The following is a 20,203-nucleotide window of genomic DNA, read 5'->3' on the forward strand; positions in this document are numbered from 1 at the left end:
CATCTTATGAACAGTCACACTGGGGCCAATAGGGCTAATGAATCCTTGGGATGCATAAACAGGTATCTTGAGTAAGTGTAGAGAGGTTATTTTACCTCTATATTTGGCACAGGTGTGACCTCTTCTGGAATACTGTGTCTGGTAGTGATGCCCACAATTCAAGAAGTGTGTTGATACATTGGAAAGGGTTCAGAGAAGAGTCACGAGAATGACAGAAGGATTAGAAAACATGCTTTACAGTGATAGACTCAAGGAGGAGCTCAATCTATTTAGCTTAACAGTGAGAAACTTAAGGGGTGAATTGAGTAGTTTGTAAGTACCTGTGCGGGGAACAGATATTTAATAATGGGCTCTTCAGTCTACCAGAGAAAGGCATAATGTGATTCAATGGGCATAAGTGGAAGCTAGGCAAATTCTGACTGTAAATAAGGTGTGAATTTTTAAAGGTGAAAATTAACCAGTGGAACAGTTTACCAAGGGTTGTGGGGGATTCTCCATCACTGACCATTTTAAAATCAAGATTGGAAATTTGGCAAAATTACAAGCAACTGAAGATGGGATATTTTATAATGGGAAGTGTCAGGCACCATTAACTATAGGCAGTGTTACTTGCTTCACCTATTGTAATATTTATATTATGGAAGCCCCCAAAGGCCCCAGTTGGGATTGGGACCCCATTGTGCTGTGCACTAGACAGACGTGGGCCATGATCCAGCAAACGTGCATGTATGTAATTTACTACCGTAAGTAGTTCCATTGAAATTGATAGGTCCGCTCACAGAGGTAAAGCTAAGCATATGTCTAAGAGTTTACAGGATTGGAGTTAGAGAAAAGACAACTCCTTCTGTCAGGAGCTTGTGCTTATTGTCTTAATTCATTTTAATGTGTTTGTGTGTGTGTGTGTGTATGTGTATAGTATGTGTATGCATGTAATATTTCAAAAGAGCTGGGAAGATTTGTATAACATATAAAGCTATCCCTAACAATTAAGGTAGACTTTAAAAAAACAAACAGTTAACAAGCAAAATAAAACCTCCTATGAGGGGGGTTACTATTTTCATACTACAAGCAGGAAACAAGAGATTGGGCCAAGAAGAAACTTATTTTATATTGAAATTGATGGAATAGGCACTGAACTTCCCCCTCCCTGATGTGAGAGTACTGGACAGAGCGGAGTGCTTCCCTTGATGGATTTAGGCAATGCCTATGAGAGGGAGTGGAGATCAAAGTGTAGTGGAGGACTGGAGTTGGACAACGACCAATTTAACTCTGGTAGTGTTCGGTAGTTAGGTACATTTTTTGAGCCTTGCTTAAAATCATCCATCCCTTATTTGACTTTTGGTTTCCCACAATTTTTTCTTACACACACATTTTTTAAAATGCCTAGTTCTCTTACCTGTATAGTAGGCCTATATGGTAACTTTTGTTATTTCCATTAAAAGTTTTCTTATTTACATGTATGACAAGTACTACATATACACTGCACGCAGGATGGTAACAAAACTAGGGTTACCATACTTCCGGTTTTTCCTGGACATGTCCGGCTTTTTGGCAATCAAACCCCCGTCCAGGGGGAATTGCCAAAAAGCCGAACATGTCCGGGAAAATGCCGGCCGGGCACTTCCCCTTCCGCGGCTGCTCTGCTCCTCCCCTGACTCTTCGGCTCTGTTTAAGAGCCGAGCGCTACGGGCTTTGGGCAGCCCCCATGCCTCCGGACCCTGCGCCGCCGGAGCCCGGGAGGGGGCGCAGGGTCCGGAGGCATAGGGGCTGCCCGAAGCCCAAGCGCTACCGGCTTCATGGTTTGCCAGGCAGCCTCCAGACCCTGCGCCCCCGGCTGGGCGCTTCCCCTCCCGGGCTCCAGCTGCGCTGGGGAAGCGCCGGCCGGGGGTGCAGGGTCTGGGGGCTGCCAGGCAAACCGTGAAGCCGGTAGCGCTCGGGCAGGCCTTTTTGCGTGGCTGGGAGTGGGAGGGAGGAGGGGGCGGAGTTGGGGCGGGGCTGGGGGGGGTGGGAAATGGGCGGGGCCAGGGCCCCATGGAGGGTCCTCTTTTTTTCTTTATTAAATATGGTAACCCTAAACAAAACTGCATTAGTGGGCGGTGAAAGCAAACTTGTTGTGTTTATCAGCAAGCTTGCTGGTAAAAAGAGTTGTTACATGGGAGTGGCAGGAAAGTACAGATGTGGGGAGGTGACATATTAGTGGGTTGGCTTTCTAAAGTAATTAGCTAATTTTTTTTAACTCCATATTCTGACTTTCTTTTCCCTTGTTCAGACCAGAGTGCAAGTCAGAAGATGTTGCTTGCAAAATTTCTGAATCTGAACCTGAGGAATTATCAGATGAAGCCAGTGCTGACATTTTCTATGGGACCTCTCCTCCTAGCACACCCCGACAGATGAAGCGTATGTCAACAAAGCACCAGAAAAATAACGTTGGGAAACCTACTAGCCGCTCCACTTTGAAAGGTGTGTGACTTTAAAAAAATAAATAAAAAAAAATTATTTAAAAGTAGTAGTAGTATATAATATTTTTTTTGTAACCATTCAGTAGTCACTTCTTACTATGAACTTTTATAGGTCCTTTGTATAGAGATATATAGATTTGCATGTACATTGGGCAATAAATCATAGCAGCCATTGTATATTCCCAATTGCAGTTCAGTTTCAGACAGACTTGTTTACCTTCTGGCAGTCAGCAATCAAAAAAGCAGTTTTTGAAAATTGTACAAACCATTTAGTTTTGTTTCAGACCATTTAGTTTTGTTAATATTTTATTCTATTAACAAACTATAGATACTGGCTAACCACACTAGTAAGTGTACATACAGGTACATACATAGGAAAATACAGTGGGAAGCAGACAAGCATTTTGAGCAAAATTATTCAGCTTATTATACAGTGTCAGTGAATGATGCACAGCATTTTTACTGTGCATGGTATAATGCAATTTCAGGCAGAGACTAACACCCAGTTTCTTTGCTATTTTTTGTGTTCTATTAGTTCCTCCCCCCCTTTTACTGTAACCTCAATTTTACAAGTAGACTTGGTGTTTAGACATATTTGCCAGGAGGGGATTGCACAGAGAAAGATGGGTTCAGAATCATGGAGGTTCCCATGGTATTGTTGATTATTAGGAAATGCTGGTCACTTTGTCCAAGTTTTCTCAATGAACTTAACTGTTTTCTTCTTACCAGTGTGCATAGAGCTATCTGCTGCCTGGCAGCTCTCCAGACCTGGGTTCTAGACCTGCTGGTCCTTAAACTGGCTTGCAGGATCTCACTGAATACCAGTGTGTCACTAGCAGAAGTGGCTTTCCTGAAACTGTTCTTATCTACTGTCTCTTTTACTACTATATACTGAGTGATTTTAAGAGAATGGAATCCTATTACCTGGGTTCAGAATAGTAGTAATTTTCAAAGTTGTTGCTTGTAATATTAAATTGATAGCATTTTATAATATCAGGCAGCCAGACATGCTTTTCTCAATATACTTTGCACTTCTATAGCATCTTCCATTCAAGGATCTCAAAGGTGCTTTACAAACACTCATATCTTTAAAGTGAGAAAATATTAAAGGGACATTCTCCACTCTAGCCAATTTAAGAAATGTAATTAAAAATATTTTCAAATTCTCGAGATTTTGTGGTTTTACAATTACACTATCATGTTTCTTTAATTGTTCCCCCTTTTTTGCTGTGTGAAAGATCCACACAAACTGGGAGAAATTGACTGGCTATACAGTGAACTTAACGATATAGGGAGAGCTGTCAAAGACATAGCATAAACAAGCTGATAAAAATAAACATAATGTCCCGTAATCATTTATAATATTAGGTAACAACAGATACATAGGTAATGTTATCTGACAACAATAGGTAAACATTTTCATCCAGAAGCATGAATTTTTAAGTTGGCGTTCTTTAACTTTGCTCATGTTAGGTATTGTTAGTTGTCAGACTTCTGATAGAAAACCTCATCAGAACACATGTGGCATCTGCGCTACTGAAAGTGCCACTTAATTTTTTTTTTTTAAAGTAAAGTGCTGTTCATATTGGTGGCAAAGCTTTGTTAAAGCTATTTTTTAAAAAATGATTGGTTCATTGTTGTCGTCATACAGGATATACCTACAGTTTTTTAGAAATAATTTTAGAATTATGTTTGATAAAGTTACAGTGGTGGCACAACTGCACCAGCTGAAATTTTGTTTTTAAGGCAGTTTTTTTAGTGTATACATGAAATCTTAACGTTGAATGTATGTTTACTAAAAGGATTGTTTTGCCAGAATATAGAGTAGAAAAAAGGTAAATGCTTTAGCAGAATCAAGGATACACACAGTGTTCATTGAAAAATTCTGGGAGTGGCGCTGTCTAATGCAATTATTCATAATAATGGAGTATTTATACTGAACTTATTCCAAAAGTTTTGGTTCCTCACTATTTTAGGCATCTTCTGTATAAGGTCATCCTTAGTGTCATTCCCAAAAGACCTCTTCTTTATAGTAGAACTTAAAAGAAGGCACACTGTACCTGTTATTAGCTGCATAGTCATTTGAGCTGTTAAACTCATTTTACTGGGTTTTAATTGTGCCTTTTTAAACTCTTTTTTTTGTGAAATATTAAAGCCTGTCTAATTTTGCATGTAGCAATTTATCAATAGCTTTTCTTGCCTTCATGTGATTTTAATACCATGGTAACATAACTTCAGTCTCTGAACTAAGAAAATATAAATCAGAGTAACTGCAGCTGTAATTCATTGCAGTTTTGGTATGTTTAAGGGAATTGAAATACCGAGAGTATATATCAAGAGTTTGTATCTTTGTGAGAGAGGGGAGCATTATATCAATTAAGACTAATTTTCTTTTGTTGGTTAACTTTACCAACATAGATAAAGTTCTGCTGATAGATTTCAAGCTGTGTAGGATGAGATCTGTTGTGTGTGTATGGAAGGCAGGGGGATGTCTGGCACATTGTTGGTTCACTGGAATATAATACATTTTTAGTTGTATTCATAATATTTTAAAAATTATTAGGCCTTTTTTTCCTTTTGTATAGAATTTGCAGATAATGTGCTGAGGCAGGGAATCTGAGGCAGTTGATGGAGGGGTGAAAGTCTTCTATCACTAAAGAACTAACTGAAATTACTCTCCTTATTTCTGAACTAAAACAAATGCTTTCTAGTTAGGCTGAGTTTGTATAATATTTGTTTTAAATGAAGCCCCAAACAAACTGTTTTTGAAACAGATCATGAAGCATTTTGTTTGGCTGTCTTGAGTTGATTAAATTTTACTTTAACATGAAATTACTTCTATCCTGCAGTTAACTGAGAATTAACAAAGCTTTGAGAATAAGGCCAGTTATTGGTGTCACCGGTGTTCGTTCATTTAATCTCTCTCTCACTGGATTTCTTACTATCTTGTATTTAGAAGCAAAAAAGATGACATGACAAACTCTACCTGTTCAATTAGTTTCTGGATCCTCACCTGTGATGCACTTTTCTTCCTGCAAATAATGACTGCAGTTCAGACTTGTCCATAAGGCTCGGCTGAGAATTGCCCCTTCCACACCCTTGCCAGTTTCTGTGCCTCAGATGGTGCAAAAAGAGTGACAGTTCAGTACTCCTTATTTAGCCACTGAAACCTCATCTCTTGTACTTGATTTGGGGATTGCATCAAGAAAAAATCATCTCATCACTCTCTTCCTCCTCAGGGGTCTGAAATTTCTGGAACTTTGTTTCTCAAATGGGACTGCCCAATGAGCTCATTCTCTCCATTTATTCTCCCCTCCTCCATCATGATGCAATAGGCCAAATGCAGGGAGCTTGAAGTGCAAGAGAACTCTCAGGAGCTACAGAAAGGGAGCTCTGCTACAGTTGCTCCCAGGCATGAACCTTTGCTTAGCCAGGGGAATGAGTTTAGAGTCTGGACAGTTTGTTGGAGTCTATGCATTCCCTCACACCTCTTGGGGCTCTTCTGGAGACACCTCCAGAAGATCAGATTAATCTTCTTCAGCTCTTGGAACTAGCCAGACTGAACCTCCTTCAGTAATCAAGGTCTCTTCAGGTCATAGCCACATGCCCCTTATTCCTTGCCCCAGACTTGCTTTTCCAAAGGAAAAAATTCCATGGTCCCCGCCCAGGTTTTTAAGGAATAATTGAGTCACTTCGTAAAGAATCTAACATCCTTTAGGACTCTCCTTCTGAATAGGAAAATCTGAGCTCTCCTAGGGATACTGGATGATGAGAACTGGGGATCATGACTTCTTTGTGAGCTGTGACTCAAAAGATGAGAAGAAACTGACCTTTTGATGCTTGTCTCTCCATCACCAAAACAACAAACAGCCCAAGAAAAGACACAGTGCTTTAGAATATTATCTGCTTCCATGAGCTCTAGCTCTCCCCTCAAAAATGAGAACTCTCAAATTTGGACCATGATAACTCACAGCAAGAGAAACAGGATAGGTTATTTTGCTTCCAGACCTTTTTGAAACCATGTAGAGGAGGTGGGAGCCACCAATGAGATCTTTCGTTCAAAACTGAAGATGTAATTTACCATACCCATTTGTTCCTCCTTTGAACGGATCATTCAAGAGTAATAGAAAATACCCAACAAAGGTAGAAGGTTTTGTAGAGAATCTCTGAAACTCATCAGGGTCCTGGAATGCAAAGACCAATTAGTCTAACTTTTGATACCTGGAAAGATACCAGAAGAAGTTTTCAAATTTTAATTTGTAAGCACCTAGAGGATAAGTAGGAATAGCCAACATGGATTTATCAAGAACAAATCATGCTAAACCAACCTAATTTTCTCTTTGAGAGGGTGATTGGCTTAGTGGATGGTGGGCAGCAGTATATGTGATATCTCTTGATTTTTAGTATGGCCTTTGATACAGTCCTATATGACATTCTCAAAAGCAAACCAGGGAAATGTGATATAGATGAAATTACTATAAGCTAGGTGCACAAATGGTAGAAAGATCATACTCAAGAAGTAGTTATCCATGGTTCACTGTCAAACTCTGAGGCAGTATCTAGTGGGGTCCTACAGGAGTCGGTCCTGGGTCTGGAGTCTGGTACTAGTCAATATTTTCATTAATGACTTGAATAATGGAGTAGAGAGTATGCTTATAAGACTTGCAGATGACACCAAGCTGGGAGTGCTTGCAAGCACTTTGAAGGCCAGGATTAGAATTCAAATCAACCTTGAGAAATTAGAGAATTTGTGTGAAATCAGAAAGATGAAATTCAGTAAAGACAAGTGCAAAGTTCTGCAATTAGGAAGGAAAATTCAAATGCACAACTACAAAATGGGGAATAACTGGCTAGGTGGTAATACTGCTGAAAGGTATCTGGGGGGTTATAGTGGATCACAAAATGAACATGAGCCAACAATGTGATGCATTTGTGAAAAAGGCTAATATCATTCTAGGGTGTATTAACAGAAGTGTTGTATGTAAGACACAGGAAGTAATTATCTCACTATTCTCGACACTGGTAAGGTCTCAGCTGGAGTACTGTGTCCAGTTTGGTGAGCCATGCTTCAGGAAAGATACGGAGAAATTGGAGTGTCCAGAGGAAAGCAACAAAAATGATAAAAAACTTAGAAAACCTGACCTATAAGGAAAGCTTAAAAATCTGGTCATATTTACTTTTGAGAAAAGTAGACCAAGAGGGGACTGGATAACAGTCTTCAAATAGATTAAGGACTGTTGTGAAGAGGATGGTGATTAATTGTTCTCCATTATCCATTGAAGGTAGGACAAGAAATGTAATGCGCTTAATCTTCAGCAAGGGAGATTTAGGTTACATATTAGGAAAAACTTTCTAATTACAAAGGTAATTAAACTCTGGAATGGGCTTCCAAGGGAAGTTGTGGAATCCCCAGAATTGGAGATTTTTAAGAACAGGTTGGACAAACACCAGTCTAGGTATGGCCAAGGTATACATTGCCTGCCTCAGCACAAGGGGCTGGACTTTATGACCACCCAAGAGCCCTTCCAGCTCTACATTTGTCATTCTTTTTATCCTCCCTAAGGCTGATAGAGCAGTAGTTTCCCTGGCAAAAGACATGATGATTCTTGTTGAGGGAGACTTTTTTCTGAAAAGATGCCATGGACAGGAAGATAGCCACTCTTAGAAGGGACTTGGAAGTTTCATCAATGGTTCTTAGTACTTTACTGGCTGCCAGTTGCTTCACTAGAACCACAGTATTCTGGTATGATGACTTATTCTTGACCTTCTGGACCATGGCTGATTGAGGTCTCTTCCAAAGATAATATCGCTAGCTAATGAGTTTGTGGTGGACTAGTGCATGGACTTAGCAGCCACGGCTTTTGCTGTTACCCAACACAGTGGTCAGGTGCCAATTCTGTTTTTAGCCTTGGACAGTAGATTATTATTAAAAATAAATCCTCCCATCCTTAACGAACATACTTACCAGAGCATTATCCCCAGAGACTGTGCAGAAAGTAACATGGAGAAACCCTCTGTCTGGACTGAAAACTGTACAGTTGACAAGTGTAACTGAGGTTATAGTTTGACCTGGAAGACCCTTAAGTTATGGTGGTGTGTGAGAGAGGACGAACTCAGCTTGGTTGCCAAAGCAGGGTGAGTCCGTGACACTGGCACTTAGAAAAAACTTTGTTTGTTTACATTTGCATACTGAGCAAATTGGATGCATGGAGCAACAGCAAACATGAAACCCCATGATGCCAATCTTCCTAGAAGTCCCATTTGTGGGTTGAATTGCATTTTTTAACATTGACCACAGGAGAAAATTACAGAAATTAAACAAATTGTATCTCCTGCAGTTTCAATCTTTCCTAAGTTTTTTTTGCTACATTCCACAATTTTCTGCAAATTCTATCACCGTGTAAACTAATGTTCTACTGCCTAGTTATCCAAACTGAGCCTTGCAAAAAATCTGTCTCTGACCAAACAGTAATAACTGTAAACTCACCTAAATGAGATGTGAATGTCAAAGCTTAATAGGGGCCATTTAAATGCTAACATTTTTAAACCCGGGCTATCTTTTTCTCTTGTCCTTTAAAATAAAAAACACACATCAACTTGAAATCTAGTCAGTTAAAAAAAAAAGTTAAAAGTAATGTCATGTTCTACATCTGCAGTTAGGTTCCCCTGGCCTTTTGTGGTTTTACAATGGCGTTTTTTGTTTTTTAAATGTGTTTTCTCTAGCCTGCTGCTGTGAGTCTTGCACAGAAAAAAGGGACAATTGACTGACTATATAGAAGAATCTGTGAAACTGGCTACACACACATGCTGTCAAATGCACAAAGCAAATTGAACAATGAAGAAATAAGCTCCCTGTCTTGAAAGAAATTTTACTAAGGGTTAGGGGCCAAAGGCATCTTCCATGGATTTTTTTAAGTGTTTAATGTTGCACTTCAGAATTATATTCTTCATAGTTGGACAAGGAAAAAGGAAGATATCAGTTGTTGAACAATCTGATCATTAAGTACACGTGCTGGAATTCCTTATAATGGGTGCCTAAAAATAATTCAGTGATACTATAGTAGAATTCAGTGATACTATAGTAAAAAAGATGATTTGTAATTAAGAAACCAGTGTCCACATACTGGACATATAAGAATGTGAATAGACCTCCAGCATAGGTCTCCTTATTTCTCTTCTTCACTCCCCAAAAAAGGGTAGAGGTCAGAGAATGCCAGGGTGTGGGAGCAGAGGCAGAAAAAGAGGAAGGAATGACTTATATACCAAGCATCAGTTACATCCAGTCCAAAGATGTCAACATTTTCCAGGGAAGGAAATAGACAAAGCCAAAGTTTTGTTGATAACATATCTGGTAACCAAGACAACACAACTTTATTCTATATAAGGGCTATTTTACAGCATCTGTCATATAAACTGCACCCAAAAATGCTGCTTAATCATTACATATAAATACCAAGTTAAATATTAAATAGCAGTAGTAGAGAGAAATTCAGCTAGAGGCAAGAAAGAGAGAAAATAGATTTCTCCTCACTTTTAAAATGAGCTGGAGAGTCTGTGAAATTGAGATACACAAGAAGGCTATTCCAGGTGGCAGAAGCTGTGGTAAAGAAGGTGTGAGATTGTGCAGTGGGACAGAGAATAGGTGAGTGATATAAGGAAAAGGTAGAATGGTCAGAGCAGGTTCTGATAAGTAGATTGGAGTGGGTCCATGGAGAGATTTATAAAGTGGAGGGCACATTTTAAATTTATATCCTTCATATGAGTGAGTTTTTTGAAGAAGGTCATGCTTCTTTGTATGCATGAGAAGGGGGGTGGTAGCATTCTGCACTTGATAGAACATAGAGCTTTGGGACCTGGATAGCCTATAAAACAGGGATTGCAATTAATAGTGAAGATGAGAAGAGAGACAGGTTTGGATGGAGAAGATTTCAGCAGAGTTGGTGGTCACTTGTTCCGCCCTTCTGCCTCTCTATTGATTCATCTTTGTCTACATGGGGAAATAGTGTAGCGTTAGTAAGAAGTATAGCTGAACAGAGTCAAAACACAGTTTTTGTCCTCTGCACTTGCACTTAAATCCGTGAGCAGCACTGATTCTACAAAACCAAATTTTCATATGTAGACCAGGCCTCATTCATTCCATTCCCCACACTTATCACTAGATTTGGCTGACAATTTTAAAACAATGCACCAAAAAATGCAGTTTTGGTTTGCCAAAACTATTTGCAAATTTTTATAGAGTTTGCCAAATAGTTTCAACCAAACTAAAAAAGTCAAAATGTTTTGGTATGTCAAAACAGAATGTTTCATTCTGAAACATTTAATTTAGCCTTTCAGGCATTTTGACAAAAGCAAGCAGAAGACCCACAGAACAGTCAGAGAAGAAGGTAGTGCTGATATTTCTGCTGCGCAAGGCAGCAGGCTCCACATAGCCACTTCGTGTGTGGCAGGCTAGAGCACTGTAGATTTACATCCTAGGTTGCCGTATACTAAATCACCATATAGACATGCCCTTAAAATCCCTTCTTCAAGGACTATTTATTTTACAAAAAGTGGAACAGTTTTGAGAGGAGAGATTGAGAAATCGCCATAGTCCAGGGCACTCTCCTGCAGTGGGGGAGACCCAAATTCAAATTCCTACTCCCTGTCAGGTAAAAGGGGGGGATTGAACCAGGGACTCCCACATTCCAGGCGAGTGCCCTAACCACTGGGCTAAAACAAATAAGGAGAGGGGTACCACCATCAGTTTTCCTCTGGCTGTTTTGTGAAAGGGGAGACCAGTGGCTGGACTTTTATGCAGCAGGCCATCAGTCTGTGAAGGGTATCTGCTAGCAGAGGCTGTGCATGCACAGAGTTTGAGGAGAACCTTGATTAGTGGCCACCTCCCTGATTTCTATCAGGGCTATAATGCAGATACTTTCTGTAAGGAAAGGTATGGGAATGTACTCAATATAGGGAATAATCGTGCACTGGCAACGTGGGATGTTTACAGCATTTTGCATTGTTTCTCTGTTATAGGGAAATAACAGCTTGTGGTACGTTTCCATCTGGTTGAGGTACAGCTAGTGTTGGCTCCCTTAAGCATACTAGATATATATTTTAAAAAGTGCTGAATTGTAATTAGCATTCCATCATTACTAAAATATTTTCAATAAGATGCTACTGAGATGTTAGAATCTAGGTCATTGGGTTCACTGTTCTGACTGTTACAGCTTGCAGATACCATTTTATTACACTTCTAATGTATTCAGTGTAAAGAAAGGAAAGTTACTGGCATCAGACAAAATGCTCAGTGATATAACTTCGACAATTTCACATTTTGGTCACTTGCCGATTTCCCCATTTTGTAAATACTGTATGCAAGAAACTAAAGAAGGCCCCGACCTTTACAGTCAGTCTGCCTCCAGGCCATTAGTCCCTCTGTGCCCTCTGGATTGCTGCTTAGTCACTGACTCCAGCTTCCATGTGCAGCAAAAGAGGTAATTATAATTAGAAGTCAGTTTTATTATAATTTTATTTAGTACTGCAAAATGTTCTTACCAGTGGTTGCAGAGTTAAACCTATTGTTAGAAAATCCCACAATATAATGGTGTGCTCTTTATGTTTAAGTGGATTCAGCATTTATTTATTTTGGAAGTATATATGTTCTAGGGTTTTCACTTGTGTATTATGAATTGTTGGCATCCATTTGAATGTGTAATTAAAAGAGAAAATTTTGAAGCTATTGTATTGTGTTGTGCCAGTAACTTGTGGATTAAGATTGATGGATATTCAGAGGTGGAAAAATCCTGTTTGGTCATTTTATAGATACCTTACATTTGACCTAGATTTTTTAAATTTAGCTTTTCCCACTTCAGTTTTTTTAAATTCCCGCAGATGGAGATTTAGAGTAACGTATGACTATGTATATAACTTTTAAAATCAGTAAGTTGATTAGATACTATGATGATACATGGTATACATTACAAATACAGTACAGTATAAATTATATTAGCGGAAGTTATGGCATTCTGTAAATAATAAGGAAATGCTACCTAAATTTATAAAATCAAAATGCAAATATTACTTTTAATTATGGAACTGTTTTCTATCTGTCTATTTTAGCATATGACAGAAATACAATAGCATTTGGAAGCTTGGCTGGATCGAAAGTACAAATAAAATAAGACTCATGAAGTGTAGTTAAGGAGCAGCATTCTTTAAAAAAGGTCCTCATGTTGCTGTAGTCAAATTCTTTTTCAATTTCTTTTACAGAAAAGATGAGTGCACCAAATCAGCCTCCACAAAAAGACAATGGCAAAACCACTGACAATGTGGAAGAGCACAGCTATAAGCACGGGAAAAAGATCCGAGCCACCCTTAGGACAACAGAACGAGATCTCAAGAAAAATGTGCAGTGCTCATTCATGTTAGACTCAGTTGCTGGGTCCTTGCCAAAAAAATCAATTCCAGATGTTGATCTCAATAAGCCTTACCTCAGCCTTGGCTGTAGCAATGCTAAGCTTCCAGTCTCTGTGCCCATGCCTATAGCCAGAACTGCACGCCAGACTTCTAGGACTGATTGCCCAGCAGACCGCTTAAAATTTTTTGAAACCTTGCGGCTTTTGTTAAAGCTTACCTCAGTCTCAAAGAAAAAGGACAGGGAACAACAAAGAGGACAGGAAAACACCTCCTCTGTCTGGTTGAATCGATCCAATGAACTGATCTGGCTTGAGCTGCAAGCTTGGCATGCAGGCCGGAGCATTAATGACCAAGATTTCTATCTGTATACAGCCCGTCAAGCCATCCCAGATATTATTAATGAAATCCTCACCTTCAAAGTGAAGTACGAAAGCTTCTCCTGTGTAAGAAATGGAGCCAGTTTCAATGGTACTTCAGGAGAAGGACATTGCAAAGCAGCCCATGGAACTAGTGCTGTGGGTTACACAAGTTACTATGAACACCTCCATCGTCAGCGGGTCTCCTTTGAGCAAGTAAAGAGGATAATGGAGCTGCTAGAGTATGTAGAAGCACTTTATCCATCTCTGCAGGCCCTTCAAAAGGACTATGAAAAGTATGCTGCAAAGGACTTCCAAGACAGGGTGCAGGCACTCTGTCTGTGGTTAAACATTACAAAAGACTTAAACCAGAAACTAAGGATTATGGGAACTGTTTTGGGCATCAAGAATCTGTCTGACATTGGCTGGCCAGTGTTTGAAATTCCTTCTCCTCAACCGTCCAAGGACAATGATCCAGAGGATGAGGAAGATGGTAGGGAAGCGGAAGTAAAAGAATCCTCCGGAACATGCATAGAGGAAAGTGAAGATGAAGAACAAATCTCTGAGGAGAACGTTGAAGAACTCAGACAAGCCATCAAGAACAATTTTACCAATAAGCCAAATTTTGACTTTCAGCTACAGGACCATTTTTCAAGGAAGCTTGACAGGCTTGAATCAGAGGATGACTTGGCCTGTTGGGTTATTCCAGAGTGCAGTGCCGAGGCAGGCTGCAGCAGACACTGTTTGACCTCTATTTACAGGCCATTTGTAGACAAAGCACTGAAGCAAATGGGGTTGAGGAAGCTAATTTTAAGACTTCACAAGCTAATGCATGGTTCCTTGCAAAGGGCCCGTATGGCATTGGTAAAGGGTGATCACCAGCTGGAGGTAGGTTCCTTGCTGGCATAAATGGGAATACTGTAGATTCACTCGGCTCCCCACCCCCCTTAGTATTGTTTCAAATGTTACCTACCGCAATTGAATCAAGAGCTTGGAAAGCATCAGTTATTTTTCCCTGACAAACCAGTTTTCTGACTTACATTTTTCTCCTTTTTAAAAATAAAAATAAAATCTCATTCTGGACACACCTGTTTCTTACCTTTGGTATGTAATCTCTTCTAATTAGAAACAGGTGTTTTCTCAGGTGTTGCAATTTGATTTATAAAGTGTCTCACTCTTATTATGTAAAGTGGTAGTAATGATTGGTAAATTCCAAGAATCAGTAGCTCATTCTAATTGCCATATTTGTTTGAGATAACTTTATATTAATGAGTTAATCCTTTTAATTTTATGAGAGAAAGGAGATGCACTACTATTAAGAGCCTATTCCAGCTACCAATGAAATTAAGAAATGTTTCTGTTGACCTCAGCAAAAGTAAGAATGAACCTTACATGTAGCATAAACTATATTTACTATAAGCACCATTATTGTTTGGTAAAGTTTTGATGGTTGGAAGTTAAAGCTAGACAAGTTCAATTAGAAAGAAAGGCACACATTTTGAACAGTATCAGGGGGTAGCTGTGTTAGTCTGTATCCACAAAAACAACAAGGAGTCCGGTGGCACCTCAAAGACTGAAGAAAAAGGTTTTTTACCCACAAAAGCTTATACCCAAATAAATCTGTTAGTCTTTAAGGTGCCACCGGACTGCTTGTTGATTTTGAACAGTGAGGGTGATTAAACATTTGAACGTACGACCAAGGGGCAAATGGTGGCTTCTCTACCTCTTGTCTTTAAATCATGACTGGATGCCTTTCTGGAAACTGTGATTTTGCCATGCACTAGCTATAGACCTCAATATGGGATTAAATTCTATGGCCTTTGATATACAGGCGATCAGAGTAGATGATCTAATGGTCTCGTCTAACCTTAAAATCTATGAAAGAAAGTGGCTTAAGTCCATTCAATTTTTCCACTGACTCTTATTTGTTTTCATTTTTTGTTTCAGGTTATAATATACTAAATAGAGAAAATTATGAGTGAATTAAATGGAAAGTGATGATGGAAACAATAAACTGAGTAACAGAGAGTCCTGTGGCACCTGTAAGACTAACCGATGTATTGGAGCATAAGCTTTCGTGGGTGAATACCCACTTTGTCAGATGCACGTAATGGAAATTTCCAGAGGCAGGTATAAATATGCAGGCAAGAGTCAGTCTGGAGATAACGAGGTTAGTTCAATCAGGGAGGGTGAGGTCTTCTGCTAGCAGTTGAGGTGTGAACGCCAAGGGAGGAGTAACTGCTTTTGTAGTTGGCTAGCCATTCAGTCTTTGTTTAATCCTGATCTGATGGTGTCAAATTTGCAAATGAACTGAAGCTCAGCGGTTTCTCTTTGGAGTCTGGTCCTGAAGTTTTTTTGCTGTAAGATGGCTACCTTTACATCTGCTATTGTGTGGCCAGGGAGGTTGAAGTGTTCTCCTACAGGTTTTTGTATATTGCCATTCCTGATATCTGACTTGTGTCCATTTATCCTTTTACGTAGTGACTGTCCAGTTTGGCCAATGTACATAGCAGAGGGGCATTGCTGGCACATGATGGCATATATAACATTGGTGGACATGCAGGTGAATGAACCGGTGATGTTGTAGTTGATCTGGTTAGGTCCTGTGATGGTGTTGCTGGTGTAGATATGTGGGCAGAGTTGGCATCGAGGTTTGTTGCATGGATTGGTTCCTGAGTTAGAGTTGTTATGGTGCGGTGTGTGGTTGCTGGTGAGAATATGCTTAAGGTTGGCGGGTTGTCTGGGGTCGAGGAATGTCAATATACAAAAACCTGTAGGAGAACACTTCAACCTTCCTGGCCACACAATAGCAGATGTAAAGATAGCCATCTTAGAGCAAAAAAACTTCAGGACCAGACTCCAAAGAGAAACTGCTGAGCTTCAGTTCATTTGCAAATTTGACACCATCAGATCAGGATTAAACAAAGATTGTGAATGGCTAGCCAACTACAAAAGCAGTTTCTCCTCTTGGTGTTTACACCTCAACTGCTAGCAGAGGACCTCCTCCTCCCTGATTGAACTAACCTCGTTATCTCCAGACTGATTCTTGCCTGCATATTTATACCTGCCTCTGGAAATTTCCATTACATGCATCTGACAAAGTGGGTATTCACCCACGAAAGCTTATGCTCCAATACATCTGTTAGTCTATAAGGTGCCACAGGACTCTGTTGCTTTTTACAGATCCAGACTAACATGGCTACCACTCTGATACAATAAACTGAGTATACTGATTGAAATGTCATGCAGTAATTAAGGTCCAGGATAATTAGGTATGGACTTCTGAAGTTTTTATGGCTAGAATTTGTAGCCCAAACAGGACCTGAATTCAGGTCTTCAGAGATGAATTAAGTCACAATGCCATTTAGGGTTTACTGTCTATTTTTCTAAATATAGATTTCAGCACACTGCACATGTAAGGACAATATATGCAAATGCTTCACTTCATCTAATCCTAACTACACAGTAAACAGTTCTTACACAACATACTACAAATTTAGTATAACACTGAGCAATAGTGAAAAAAACTTAAGGCATTGTGGTCACTTCAGTGTTAACCGCTTTATCCATGAACTTCACCTAAGAAAATCTGTTAGCAGTTGAAAAGAAATTGCATAATACCAGCTACTGACTAAACTTAAAATTGTTCTATGTAATTTTCTTTCTTGTTAAGGATGCTGCGAACCGTTATGACCATGACAATAGTGTAAGTGCACATGAATGGAAATAATCTTGCAAGATGCTATGTTTGTATATAACTTTAAGAAGAAAAAGGAGGCTATTGTATTATATATTAGAACTGGCATCTGATCATGTAATTAAGTTGCTATTCAACATGGCAAAAGTATTTCCTTAGTTGAGTGATTGATTATATAATCTTAATAGTGTTTTGCTAGAACAACAATTTTCCATGGAGAAATTCTTTGCAGTAAACTAGTTATGTAACTTCATGAATTGCTAACTCTCCTGACACTTAATACTGGAATAAGCATAGTTAATTTATGGAATTTGTTTATTATATCTTTGTATTTTGGAACAAAAATAACATTTCTTACCATAAGCTCAATAATCATGACATAAGCAGTGTTACATACGTTTTAGACAATATGTATTTAGCAATACTAGTAGTCAGGGTTTTTTCTTCCATCATGAGGTAGCATTCTTTAGTGGCAGGACTAGTTCTGGGACCCAGGGATCCTTCTGCATTCTAATCCCAGCTCTGATATGAATTCCCTCTGTGTTCTTGGACATGTTGCTGGATCCTCTTGGTTCTGTTTTCCTATTTGTAAAAGGATAACATTTATGTACCTCACAAGGGGTTTTTGAGGATTAATAAATTCACATTTATAAGTAACTTGATGATGTGAAGAACCATGCTAGTACTACTACTGTTGATCTTGAGATCATTTTGTTCTCTACAGAAAATACATTGAAGCTGGCTGCAACTTCAGCCAATAGTTTCAAACTGGCTTCTGCTTATGTTTTCCAAGATTTTGTATGAGAATGTTTGTGCATTTCTGAAGCATATACATGTGCAAAAAGTTAGTTCATGTACATGCTGATGTGTGTGTGCCGTTCTGTATTAGTGAATAAATGTGCATTCACATTTTTATAGGTTTAAAAAAAATTGAAACTATGTATGACAGTTTGGCCCGATATGTAGAGCATACTTTTAAAAGTGAATAGAAATGAAAAATAATTCCAAGGTTTGAAGGAATGCCTCTGCATATTTTTTTTCCTGTTTATCTGTTCAAATACAGCTGCATGCCTTTCTAGAGCAATGGTTCTCAGACACAGCTTGTGAACCACCAATAGTTTGCAGAACGCTTGCTGGTCCCCGTGATTAAACATTCTGAGACTCAAGCAGAGGAGTACTTCTAAGACCCACTGATCATTAATCTTTTTGTAGAATAGTTGAGAGCACCTTTATGACCTCAGAGCACTCAGTGGGGCTCATTTTCACTAAGCTGTTCCATCATTTTTGGACTATTGAAACATTTGTAAACTTCCTGTGCTCGCCCAAAAAATAATGGGATAGTGTCAAATTGGAAATCACATTTCTCTGAAATGCTTTACCTACAGTAGTAATAGCTTACAGCTAACTAAAAGAATACAGCAAATATGTTTTTCTGCGTACTTTTTGCATTTGACAGTACTCTGAATATAGTCATTTTCACTGTTTCCCTTTGTTAGTCAGTCTCATTCCCCTTTGCTGAAAAAACTCTTGTAGATTTCAAAAGGGAATAACAATATAATTTTTATACTTAAAAAATTCAGGGACTGCTATTAAAAGGGTTAACTTTTAGAGTCTATTAGAAATGGCAATTTTTAAAAGTCCCTTTCCAAAAAAAAATTCAAGTTAACATTAAGGTATAATTTCCTTTTTTGTAAGTGTAGGTATGCAACTGTGAGGTTCTGTTTATTGTAAATAGCTTATCAATTCTGCAGGCTTTTTTTTTTACTGCAGACCATATACATTAAATAATATTTCCACTTTTCCCTTCCCCAAAACAACTTATAGAGGAAACATTAGGTAATTGTATATTTCATTGCTAATTTTGTTTTTTTCTTACACTTTATTTAATCCTTGTATGTATATATCATGTTAGTGTACAAATGTACTTGCGTTGAGAATCAAACCATAATAGGTACAATTTTTAAAAATGCATGAATGCCGTAGGTGCCTAAGTCCCAGTGGGCACTTAAGTGCTTTTGAAAATAGGACTTAGGCTCTTAAATTACTGTAACTTAAACACTTTTTGAAAATTTTACCCAGTGTTAGCAGACTTTGTTTTCTCTAGGTTTGTCCTGATCTTAAGAACACTTCTTCAAATGCTGATTAGGGCTGCCATTGTGGCAGGTGCATTTCACTTCCATTTTTGTGTTTGTTTTATTAGTTTCCTGTAAAAGTATTAAAATCATGATGTTTCACTGATATTTTTTGTACTGAAAACACAAAAGTAAAATTTAGACTAATGCACAATTTTATATATTGGATGAAGATTTGTGATATTAGCTTCTTAGTCTGGGGGCTTGTCCACACAGCGGAAAAATCATAGTGTAGCTGGTGCACACAAGCTGCTTTGCACTAACTCCCTATGTGGACACTCTTATTGTGCACTAGAAGTGCCTTTGTGCACATTAGCTTAATACACTTTGAATGTGTATTAAGCTAATGAGCACAAAGGCATTCCTAGTCTGCTGTAAAACTGTCCACTGGGGGAGTTAGTGCAGAGTAGCTAGTGTGCTTTAAATTCACACCCAAGTTTATTCCACAATAATTTCCCCTTGTAGACTAGTTGTTAGAGACAATGACAGCACTGCTAATCTACAAGAACATTTGTTGTTATAACAAAACTATCCTACTTGTAGTACATTGTTTTCAGATAAGGCTTGCAAAAGTAGTTCTATTACATATGTGTATGTTATGTATAACTTTAAAGTCTTGCGGTGATTATGCAAATGTCCTTACATTGTTTTCTTTTCCTTCTGGAAATATTACCTATTATATAGTTGTATCTGTTACAGTTTACTTTTGTGGGTTGGTGAGGCTTATTGTAAATCAGGATGACATTCATGTTATAATAATTGAGATCACTGGTGTTTCATTATAAATCTTTGTGTTACTTCTGTTAAAGAATTTTTATATATTGGCTGTGTGCTTGAGTATACACATGTACATTTTACAAAATGTGAAGAAATTTTTACTGCAGTGGCTATTTAAAAACTAGCTTTGATTTAAAAAAAAAAAAAAAATCTGGTTCCTGAACTCTATTTTGAAAATGAATTGTTTATGTAATTTAAACATTAATATCTAAAAACTCAGGAAAAATTAATTTGAATACAAATGTTTATATATAGTATGAAACTGAGATTAGATATTCATCACACTTTATGACCCGGCACTACAATGAGATCTATGCAGATGAAAGGCTTCATCTGTATTAAAGTCATGTAGGACCAGGGCCAACATTTTCAAATGTCTATTTC

General features: G+C 38.4%; 1 protein-coding gene across 23 annotated transcripts in view; it reads left to right on the top strand.

Moving 5' to 3' along the window:
* The window catches only part of MAP3K4 (mitogen-activated protein kinase kinase kinase 4), a 135,810-nt gene that overhangs the window by 35,276 nt on the left and 80,331 nt on the right, over window positions 1–20,203 (top strand). For 22 of the 23 annotated variants that reach the window (XR_010600131.1, XR_010600127.1, XR_010600132.1 and 19 more), the window contains 2 exons: window positions 2,270–2,460; window positions 12,711–14,101. Coding sequence is in view for 14 of the 23 variants with exons in the window: in XM_024101657.3 (XP_023957425.2) it covers window positions 2,270–2,460; window positions 12,711–14,101 (1,582 nt within the window). In the remaining 9 variants the exon portion in view is untranslated. The remainder of the gene's footprint in view (window positions 1–2,269; window positions 2,461–12,710; window positions 14,102–20,203) is intronic. The other variant, XM_065590378.1, reaches the window with a different exon arrangement.

Source organism: Chrysemys picta, chromosome 3 (genome assembly GCF_011386835.1).
Source record: "Chrysemys picta bellii isolate R12L10 chromosome 3, ASM1138683v2, whole genome shotgun sequence".
Taxonomy (NCBI): Eukaryota; Metazoa; Chordata; order Testudines; family Emydidae; genus Chrysemys; species Chrysemys picta.